Source organism: Microcebus murinus, chromosome 6 (assembly GCF_040939455.1).
Source record: "Microcebus murinus isolate Inina chromosome 6, M.murinus_Inina_mat1.0, whole genome shotgun sequence".
Taxonomy (NCBI): Eukaryota; Metazoa; Chordata; class Mammalia; order Primates; family Cheirogaleidae; genus Microcebus; species Microcebus murinus.
The window spans coordinates 72197747-72209536 of record NC_134109.1 but is presented as its reverse complement, the minus strand read 5'-3'; the positions used below and the strand labels follow the sequence as shown (position 1 = coordinate 72209536).

Sequence of the window (11790 nt, the reverse complement as noted above, 5' to 3'; positions counted from 1 at the left end):
GAGAAATAAGCAAAAACCTCTTGTCCCAGCTAAACCAGTGTTGTTGTACTGTTTGCACCATTGTAACAATACGCTGCTAATACAACAAAACGAACATCTGTTCTAAGAATAGCATGAGATGATGTGATCACCACTGGGAAACCTAGGTCCCAAGAGCCAATTAATGGGCTCCTGAAGGACGGGAAAATTCGGGATACAATTGACAATCTTGCCTCATAAAGTCCCACTTTTGGAATCCATAGGAGACTATATCCCTTAGGTCTTAGTATAAATAAGACATGGGTTTCAAGCAGCACAGACAGGTCTCTGTTGTGCAATAAATATGCCAATTTCTCTCCATGCCATACTGCATAAGACCTTTTGTGGCTCCTGGATGCCAAGAACACCATGTCCTCTTCCCTGTCTGCCTTTTGCTGCAGTGAAAACAGAAGATTATAAGTCAGACCTGCCAGTTGAATGAAAAGATGGATTCAGAAGCGATAAAAGTATAGGAGAGCTCTGAGGTGTGCCTTTTAACTCTGCCTTCTTTCGTGTGGCTGCAAGTACAGCCCCTCATGTTACATGAATGGAAGGAAGGAAATTCATCTTTACAAGTAAGAGGGCTGGGAACTCAAGGAAGTGAGATATGTCAGAGTGAGGGAGGAGCCTCGGTAGTATGTAAATTCTGTCTTTATCAACCAGAACTTGTTCCCAGTCAGAACCAGCTCTTTAGGAGAACAGATACTAGCAAAATGACATCTGGATAGGATTAACAAAGTGTCTATGAGGAAAAGGGTTGAAAAAAACCTCAGCTTTCCCCAGTTTAGTGCTGTTTGGTTCTTCCAAAGAGCAAATGATTGGCCCCTGAAAAAAGAGAGAGCAACGAGATGATTGAACATGCCAGACGGTGAGTTCAGGTCCACTTGGTTTGCAAAACCATCGGAAACCTCTGCACATTAGTCACCAAATATTTCTTGCTTTTTTCACTCTTTCCTCGTGGTTTCTCTGGCTTCTGTAGTACTCTAATTCCTGCTACAGAGGAATTACAGCTATTTTACACCAAAAATGATCTAATCACAGGTTTTAGAGGATTCTTAAAGTGAAGTATGATGTGAAAAATTCTGAATCTCTCTCATCCCACGTGTCACTAATTGCAATAATCAAGGTCATCCGTAAAGATATGACATGTGATCTGGAAACTAACACATTTAGAAATTAATATATTAATAAATATTCTTAGCTAGAATACTTTCATTTAAAAAATGTCTGGGCCTCTCTGGGGCTATATTCTGCACTTGTACTTTCATGATTAAATATTATTACTCTATCATTTTAACTTTGAGTCACTTAGGCCCAAATCATGACTGTCTCCCATTAACAAAAAGGATACAAAAAATAAATTTATAAATTAAGACTGAACTATTGGCAAGAGAACCTTAGGAAATTTTATTGAAATTGTTTTACCTCTCTCACAATGAAAGTCAGATCATGTCCCAAACTAAGTCTAACTCAGGGAAGTTTTCGTAGATTCTCCATGCACTTCCCCAAACAACTCCAACCTTCCACACCTATAATGGGATCAAGCGACTGCAGGGGTGAAGTAATGAGAGGGAGACTCTTGTCCAGAGGGGCATGTTATGGTTTCCACCTTTTTCCTTGGTACCTAGAGGTCTCTGCTTGGAAACCTCCGACATTTGTGACCCTCTGTGTCTGTCCACAAACCAGAAGAATAGAGGCTTTTCTAGAAGTCCTAACACTAAAAACATAAATGTCAAAAATATTAAAATAATATACGAGATCCAGTACTCACTTTTTGTATCTATAGAGTTTTCCCTAGACCAAGATTTTACAGACTTTTTTTAGCCAAATAGTAAGAGATGGAACCACATTCAAAGTCACTATGTGCATGTCTGAACATTCAAAGGTTTCCTAAAACAACAGAACTTGATGAATACTGAAAAAAGAACAGCACATTTGACTTTTTTTTTTGTCTGGGTTATCTTAAGACACTAACACTGATAACTCCAATACTCATCTAGACTAACAGTGAAATGCATAAAGATTTCATTGTATTATTTGTTATCTTTCTCCTACTCTTCCTCCTCTGATAGCTAACCTTTGTGTCTTTGATACCAAAGATTAATTATCTTATTTTATAGGTACAAACATGAATTTCATGTCTCTTTACACAGATTTGTAAAGACTATTATTAACCTAATACAAGTTGCTTACTGCATTTAGTCCTGTCATTTACTGTGAGAAAACTGAAAGAGAAATGAAACAGAGTCTAAGAATTCAGAGTTGGATCATATCAAGCACTCTCAAAGTTTGACACTCTTCAGCAATATAATCTGATTACTGTTTATTTAATAGCATATTATAATCTACAAAATGCAGGAATTTCTAAAAAATAAACGGAGATATCCCCGAGGAGTAGGGAATAAGGTCATCTGTGTCATTGTCTTTTTTTTTTTTTCCTCTCTACTCCTCAGGAAGCCATGAATGTGTCAGGAGTCAACACAGTGACTGAATTCATACTCCTGAGTTTTCCCTGCTCCAGAGAAGTTCAGGTCCTCCTTTTTGTGCTGTTCTTTGTGTCCTACATCCTGACCCTGATGGGAAATGGGGCCATCATCTGTGCAGTGAAGCTGGACCACAGGCTCCAAACCCCCATGTACATCCTGCTGGCCAACTTCTCATTCCTAGAAATCTGCTATATCAACACCACTGTTCCCAATATGTTAGGGAACTTCCTATCTGAGACCAAAACCATTTCTCTCACAGCCTGCTTCCTCCAGTTCTACTTCTTCTTCTCAATGGGCACCACTGAGACCTTCTTACTGGCCCTCATGGCTTTTGATCGGTACCTGGCTATCTGCCAGCCTCTCCGTTATCCTACCATCATGAACAGTCGTCTCTGCATGAACTCCGTGGCCCTCTGCTGGGTAACGGCCTTCCTCTGCTATCCCGTCCCTATCTATTTTATCACACAACTCCCCTTTTGTGGTCACCTAGGGGAGTGGCCACCTACCATTGACCACTTTGTCTGTGACCCCGGTCCTCTTCTGTCCCTATCCTGCATCCCAACACCTGGAATTGAGCTTTCCTGTTCTGTATTGAGCTCGCTTATTATCTTCATCACCTTCTTCTTCATCCTTGCATCCTACGGCCTGGTTCTCAGAGCAGTGTTACACGTCCCTTCTGCAGATGGCAGACGTAAGGCCTTCTCTACCTGTGGTTCCCACCTACTTGTTGTGTCTCTGTTCTATGGTGCTCTCATGGTGATGTACATCAGCCCAACCTCTGGAAATCCAGCTGGAATACAGAAGATTGTCACCTTGTTCTACTCCTCAGTGACACCACTCATAAACCCACTGATCTATAGTCTCCGGAACAAGGACATGAAGGCTGCCTTGAAAAAAATTCGGATACACACAAAAATTAATCAAAGTGAATGAGAGCTCACAATCAGAATATTTCTTCCCCATTTCTATCCTCAGTTAAAAAATAAGCCTTTATTATCTGCACCTAGAGATACAGATCCAAATTCATCAATTTCTGCCTAGTCAAATGATGGCCAAGAACATCCCAATTAAACCAGATCTTGTCTTCAAATCAGGACTCGATAGATGGTAATTTGAATTAAATGGCCTGTGTATCTCGATTTAGACTCGTTTTCTACTCTGACCTCCAATAACTGATTGCCCTTTTATCTGTAATCACCTATGTGCTCCCTGGCCTCATATTTTTTTGACCTGTAATAAGTGCATATTCTGTTCTTGTGCTTGGATTTTCCAGCCTAATGACTTCTGCTCTACTCCTAGAAGAAGAATAGAGCATTCACACCATTTTAGTTCAGATAAAAGGAAATTAGTGACAATCAACAAATCATAACTATGCCAAATTTTTCATTTAATTGGCATTCAAGTGACTAATAACAATCTAAAGCATTGTCTTCCAAACCTGTCTGTTTCATAATTACTTGGGAAGATTTTTTTAAAGGACAGATTCCCAGGCCATTCTCCAAATATTCTAAATCATAATCTAGAGTCTACCTGGTTCCATCAAAGATTTGATGTTTCCAAAAAAAAAAAAAACTCCACAAAAATAAAGATAAGAAATATGAATTTTAAAAGAAAAAATAGAATGAAGATTTTTGGATCATAAGACCTTATGCTATTATTAAAGTCAAGCCCTAAAGATATTATGAACTCCCTTTAAAGCTAGGCGAAGAATGTGTAAACATTATGTATTGCATGATTTTCATTACCTGCAAAGAGAAAATAAACAGGTTCCTCAGAGGCAGCTAAGTTATTACTAGTTCCTAGTTTTTAAAATAATTTCTTTCATGGGGATTTATTCTAAAGAGTCCAATAGAGATAGTGAACAGTGGTGTGGTCTTCAAGAATATCTGAAACATATATATTATTTGTATGTGCACGTGTGAGTATGTGTGTGTGGTTCAATATAACTGCTTCTTACAGCATCCTAGAATAAAATTCAAAAGCACTATATGGAAGTGCAGCTTAATAGAAGCAATTCTTCCCAGATCTAAGATTATGGTTCAAATATGAGCCTTTGATGATCTGCCTTAACCCAAAAATATAATCCAATATATTATCAGAATAAAATTTAAAGTTAATTACACCATCACCCAAGTCAAAGATTAATAACCCCTTACATTTGGATATCAAAGTTCTCTTCCATCATGTGGAAGTTGATTTTGAAGGAGTAGTCACAAGAATGAAAGAAGTTATTGATAACACAATATTTGTCTCAAGAAGTTTATTGGATTCTTTCTCCATTGGAAATAATTTACCTGTAGGAGGCTCCCATACCTGCCCTTCAAAGAAAGGTGAAGGTTTTAATGGAAGAATAAACCTAGAGCTGAAAAAAAGAGAGAAAGTTCTGGGAATAATTACTCATGCCATAACTGAAATGAGAGTGGGAGGGTAGGAGGCAGGAAGAAATACATAAATCCAATAAACTATATTAATCAAACAAATCTTCATGTGTATTCTGAATAAAAACTTTTTTACTCGGTTTGGTTTTTTCAACAATATGCTGGCTGAAATGAGGAAGAGAGGATTTTATCTCTATAACTGGATCCGAATAGGATAGTGAGTGTAATTTGCGGAACTGCAGAGGTCAGATCTTGACATGAGTGGCACTGAGAGCAAAGTGCCCTTAGGATCCTGGAAGCAAAGAGAGAGAGAGATCAAAGCATAGTAAACGGATTCTCAGCAGCCACAGGGACCAATTTCCTCTCATTTGTGGCTTTCTCTCACCCAGTTTCATGGGAAAAAGTCAGCCCATTGATTTATTAATATTTCATTCCACTTGTGAAAGGTTTGAAGCAAGAAAAAGATATTATTGCTACTTGCATAGGGAAAAACACAGAAATTAAGGCATGCCCCAAGGGAAGTAAATAACAAGCACAGAGCTGTCTCTTGACACTGTTCTTTTAGAAGTAGTAAATGAATTCTTACCGATCAGGAAAAACAGGGTAACTTACTTCCTGGCAGGCTTTGTTTATAACCTCTCCATCCTTCAGCAAAAAAAAAAAATAAAATAAAATCAAGGATCCTTACCACCATTTCCATTTTTTTCTCCTCTCTGATTATTGCCAAAAAGACTACTACTTCTTTCTAAGAAAATACAAAGGAAACTTCTGAGAAGCTTTAATTTGGGACTCCCTTTGCAGATACAGGTAATAAGATGATGTCGTGTTTAGAAGAACAGGAAAAGAATATTATAGTTGCAGAAGCCAATAGCCTCTATCCACAGGTCTATTTGAATTTATTACAGCCATACACATACAACCGATATTTCTTAAGCTCCTACCAGTCAGGCACTGGTCAAGGTATTTCCATATACAGTAATCGTTATAATAGCCCTTTAGAGAGGGCATAAGTATACCCATTTTATAGCTAAGGAAACCAAGAGAGTATTAATTTCCTATGACTCTTAAAGAAAGCTCTTGACTATAAATCCAGGGCTTTTGCTATTATATACAGCCGCTGCCTACCACTTGTCCCAATCTGGAAAGTTATCCTATTTTCTAGAAACAGATTACTCAACATTATAGACATGGCAGTTTCCTCACTGAAACCACACAAACAACCTAGAGGAGGGAATTGTGTTGTCATGAGACATCACAGGACTGGCTGTGGAGAGGGGTTAGCAACGTTAGGTGCCAAGACTTCTACCACACCAGACTTTGAGGGGAAATGCAAATATCAGGAAAATGTATTCAGCTTATACTGTGTATGATACAGCCTGGCTCATTCAGACATAATCTATCTTAACCCTTCAGGCATTGACTAATTTAACAGGTAAACGAATCCAAAGAAAAACAAACAAACAAAGGTAGTTTTTCTTCTTAATTAACTTGGTCTAAGCAGGCTGGGTAAGTAAGCACAATGAGTACGCATGTTCACAGTACCCTCGCAGCCAATGCAGAATGGATCAGCCACAGTTTTTTCCCCTTTTCTTTGCTTCAGCTCAGATTTATGCCAGGTAAACATAGTTTCTTCTGCACAGAGAAGATACTTAATAAACGGTAAGTAACAATAAAAGGTAAGTAAAATATAATCTGATTAAATATGTTAGGTTTAACATAAAATGGTGATGGCCCACCCAGAATCATTTTGACACCATTCCTGTTCCCTAAAACAGCTTTGTAAGACTTCCTGACCACAAAATTGCTCTAAGAGGAAATGGTTTTATTCGAGAGTCTTTTTTCGTTTTTAGAGAGTACGAGGCTGATGCTTTTTTCATTTACAAACGAAAAAAGACCCTTGGAAAAAAGCCATTTCCTCTCAGAGCAATTTTGTGTCGGGAAGTCTTACAAAGCTGTTTTAGGGAACAGGAATGGTGTCAAAATGATTCTGGTGGGCCATCACTATTTTATGCTATGGAGTGTAGAGGGGCAAAAGGAGAAGCAGGGAGCTCTGTTAAGATGCTACTGCAGAAGTCAAGGGGTGAGGAAAGGTAACATTTGAACCTGGGAAATGACAGTGGAGAAAAAGAGAAGTGCATCAATATGAGTCATATTTTAGCTACCGAAGCAGCGAATCTTGCTGATTAATGGATGTGAGGGGCAAAAGAAAGAAAGAACTGTAACATTAAAATGGACTAGGCCAGGAAAAGAAAGTTCTTGAACATGAACTAAACCATTCAAATTATGGAAAATATTTTGAGATGATGGACAAAGTGACTACCTCAAATTATAACCTTTTAGAAACACACTGCAAAACATCTTGATGAAAAATGCCCAAGCACAATTAGTAACAAATTCTTTTAACTTACAGAGAACTGGGTGACTTTTCTCTGAGTTGTTACTACACCTGTAGACCTAAGAGGTTTTTTTTTTTTTAACTTTATAGAATTTAAAGTCCATTAGTCACCTTCATATGTTGCAGTATGTTTTACTTTGAGTCACTCTTTCCATCACTAGCAGTTTTCATACTCTCATGGCTCCAACACTCATTACTAGCCCCATTCAAAGACAGGATTTGGGGACAATGTCTGCTTCAGAAAGTCCATATTCTGAATATTTTTATCCTGAATGAAAATAGTGTAAAGTAATCCAAAAATATATCCAAAAAAGATGAATATTTGCTATCTGAAACTGAATCTCAGTCCCTAGTCACATGTCTTTAAAATCAGAGAAGTAGGGGGGGAACTATATTTAGAAAATGTAGGTATGTGGTACAAGGACCAGAATCTGTTCTTCCCACAGCTGAGGCAATAAAAGCCCTGAGATAAAATAGGATACAAACTAGCAGGATCTTAGAAAATTGTATTGGCCATATGAGTCCTCCTGTCATGAAAATCAGGTAAAATCCAGAACTAGACCTAGAACAAAGAGGGAAAGTTTGCCGGCATTTTTAAAGCTCCAAAATATTAATCAGTTTGCTAGTCCTCCTTCACTAATTTTCTTCCTCTCCCAAAAAATAAAAAATAAATTGTAATGAATTACTTTTTCCCCTGACATCTTCTGCCATTTACCCAGAGAAGTCTTACTCTGTTTTTGAATATTGCAAATAGATTGTTGTCAGACTCCTTGGATAACTATGTCAGCTTTCAAAAATATGTTATAAATTATTGATTAATTGATTGATGCTATATTCCAAATAATGGAAAATAGATATTTTTCATGTTCCTTATGTGTGCCCTATTTGCAAATGGCTATAATAACCAAGGCCAAGGTATAATTTCAGTACTATTTAACAAAGGTAGGTGTTGTTTTAAAACTCAGAAAAACATAAGCCATTATGCAAAAGTATAACCATCCAAAGTTACTCTGCCTTAAGGTGCTTCCAAGCATTGATTGGGAGAGGAAGCAAAAATTTAAAGTTTTCTACTCTATTCAAGTTTCCTGCTAAACCTACCTTAACATTAGCTCAATAATGTCAGGCTCTACAGATTATATGACTAGAATAGGAACCAATGGACTTTGCAGACTCATATTCCCAAGCCAGACAATCAAAGACCTGTTTCAACAAGACAAAACTAATGCTGATTCAATCCCTTGGTCGTCTCTACCCTTAATGGTTTGTTATCTGTTTTAACAGAAGTGAGATGCAGCTATTTCCTACAATTATTTTCAGTGTTCTACTCCTGAAATTGAAAGAATGCATTACCAAATAGCATGAATCAATGCATTAGTTAACTATCTTAAAAGAGAAGAGTGATCCCAAATAGTCCCAAGAGCCCCCAGTTCCACAAAAATCTGAGTCATCTTTGCCCCAAGTATTGTGTGGGTGTGAGCTCTTTCTGGGCACTGAGAAAGTGCATTTATTCACTCATTTTATGAATATTTATTGAAAGCTTTCTAAGTGCAAAGCATTATGCTAATTTCCAGTCACCTCTGGTAAAGTAACTCTTCAAACTGATTTTGAGCCCATGACAAAATTCTATTTGAAAATTGCTACTCAGGAAGATGATCTTGAGTGAGTCAATTCAATAAATTCTCTCTCAGTAGAGGCACATAGGAAAAGTAAGAGGTACAGTGAAGAAATATCTGGTTTAAATCATAAGGCTGATCACAAAACTCACCTAGATCAATAACAAACTTCCCAGAGTGGCTATAAATTACATCACGTGTTAAAGTATTCTCCTAAACTAGGTTGAGGGACAGTTTTATCACTTCAGGAAGATTCTCTCTTGAGAGCAGAACAGTATTGATGTAACCACCTACTCTGAAAAAAAAAAAAGTACTGCCAAGAAAAGAACTACCCACTATAGTATTACCAGAAGAAAGAAAAACAGATAAGTTAAAATGCAATCTTTATGTCATTCCTCAAGCTCTGGTAATATTAGAGAAGAATATTGACAATCAGAACTCTCATATACTGCCAGTAGGAGTGAAGTGTAATAATTATGGAAAATTATTTAATCTTCTAAAGTTGAAGATACACATGTGTTATGATCCAGAAATGTATGTACATGTGAGCAAAGAGAGATAAACTATATGGTCATAGTAACCTTACTCCTAAAAGCCCCAAACTAGAAATAAACCCAAGTATCCATCTATTATTGAATGGTTAAATAAGTAGTGGTTTATTCACACAGTGTAATAGTGTAGAGCAGTAAACATGGGCAAACTACAGATACGTGTAACAACAAGAATTTCACAAACTTACTGTTAAACCAAAGAAACCATTCAAAAGGAAAATAGTACGATTTCGTTTATGCAAAGTACAAAAACAGGCAAAATTAAACATTGTTTAATTCTTTAGATGTGCATATTTAGTTATTAAATTATAAGGAAATTCCAGGAAGTGATGATAATAAGAGAAAAAAAATGTTATGATTGGAGAGACAGAGAGGAAGACATAGTGATGAGGATCAAGCCTGTGGAAAGATTCTAAGAGTCAAATGACACTCTATTTCTTGACCTCAGTGGTAGTTACAGTGTTGTTTCCTTCATAATCATTTGTTAAACTGTATATTTACATAGTATGCCTGTTTTCATACATTACACAATAAGGAAACTTCTGTGTCTTTCCATTGATACAGACTTCTAGTATATTTTATAGACCAATGACTATTGTCTAATAGGACAATATTTCGGGATACACAAAAATAGTCACTATTGATGTGTGTGTTTATCGCATTCCCCAGGATGGCTTAAATGTAACTCTGAGTTCCCACTGTCTTTGCACCAACACCCAGTAATTGCTGGTGCTTTTATAGCTCACAGACACATGAAGATCTTCAACACCACCAGCAACTCCAGCACCATCTCTGGCTTCGTCCTCCTGGGCTTCCCTTGTCCCAGGGAGGGGCAGATCCTCCTCTTTGTGCTCTTCTCTGCTGTCTACCTCCTGACCCTCATGGGCAATGGTTCCATTGCCTGTGTTGTGCGCTGGGATCAGAGACTCCACACCCCCATGTACATCCTGCTCGCCAACTTCTCCTTCCAGGAGATCTGGTACATCACCTCCACGGTCCCCAACATGCTGGCAAACTTCCTCTCTGACAACAAGTTCATCTCCTTCGCAGGGTGCTTTCTCCAGTTCTACTTCTTCTTCTCCCTGGGTTCTACAGAATGCTTTTTCCTGGCGGTTATGGCGTTTGATCGATACCTTGCCATCTGCCGGCCTCTACACTATCCCACCATTATGACCAGACGTCTCTGCACCAATCTTGTGATCAATTGCTGGGTACTTGGTTTCCTCTGGTTCTTAATCCCCATCATCATCATCTCCCAAATGACCTTCTGTGGATCCAGAATTATTGACCACTTCCTGTGTGACCCAGGTCCTCTGTTAGCCCTTACCTGTTCCAGAGCCCCTGTAATAGAGTTAACCATCTCCACCTTAAGTTCTCTACTTTTATTTATTCCCTTTCTCTTCATTGTCGGGTCCTATGCTTTGGTCCTGAGAGCTGTGTTGAGGGTCCCTTCAGCAGCCGGGAAAAGAAAGGCTTTCTCCACCTGTGGGTCCCATCTTGCTGTAGTTTCTCTCTTCTATGGCTCAGTGATGGTCATGTACGTGAGCCCGGCATCCAAGCATAAGGCTGGAATGCAGAAGATTGTGACTTTATTTTATTCTGTGATTACTCCACTGATTAACCCTGTAATATACAGTCTAAGGAACAAAGATATGAAACATGCAATGAAGAAATTACTGGGAACATAAAATTAAGAGTCTTCATTTAAAAGATTTTGAGAGACAGAATCTATTTTTAATTTCCTTATTAAAAAAAAAAAAAGATTAACTGGCCAGGCATGGTGTGGTAGCTCACACTTGCAATCCTAGAACTCTGAGAGGCTGAGATAAGAGGATCCCTTGAGCTCAGGAGTTTGAGACCAGCCTGAGCAAGAGCAAGACCTCACCTCTACTAAAAATAGAAAAAATTAGCCAGATGTGATGGCACAGGCCTATAGTCCCAGCTACTGGGGAGGCTGAGGCAGGAGGATAATTTGAGCCCAGGAGTTTGAGGTTCTGTGAGCCAGGCTGATGCCATGGCACTCTAGCCTGGGCAACAGAGTGAGACTCTGTCCCCCCCCAAAAAAAACACTAACTGATATTACTCAGTTACTCATATTATTTTTGAACTTCATATGCTGTGGTGGATATTTCCCAGTAATTTTTAGGGCTTTAAGAGATCTCCTCGTCTTCCTAATTTTACAAATGATAAAGCTATAGATTGATTTAAAAATTGGCTTGTCAGACAAAAACATACGCTGGGGAAAAGAATCCCTTTTCAACAAATGGTGCTGGGAAAACTGGATAGGCACCTGTAGAAGGCTGAAGCAGGACTCACACCTTTCACCTCTCACAAAAACCAACTCACGCT

The 11790-nt window shown here is 38.3% G+C and overlaps 2 protein-coding genes across 2 annotated transcripts; both read left to right on the top strand.

Annotated features, from left to right (window-relative positions):
• The first annotated feature begins 2477 nt into the window (after positions 1 to 2477).
• Positions 2478 to 3437, top strand: LOC105864639 (olfactory receptor 11H6-like). The gene has a single exon (XM_012752596.2). It carries the CDS (start codon positions 2478 to 2480, stop codon positions 3435 to 3437), a length of 960 nt encoding a protein of 319 aa, XP_012608050.2.
• A 6714-nt stretch (positions 3438 to 10151) lies between these two features.
• Positions 10152 to 11129, top strand: LOC105864598 (olfactory receptor 11G2-like). The gene has a single exon (XM_012752573.3). It carries the CDS (start codon positions 10194 to 10196, stop codon positions 11127 to 11129), a length of 936 nt encoding a protein of 311 aa, XP_012608027.3. The 5' UTR covers positions 10152 to 10193.
• Positions 11130 to 11790: the final 661 nt, after the last annotated feature.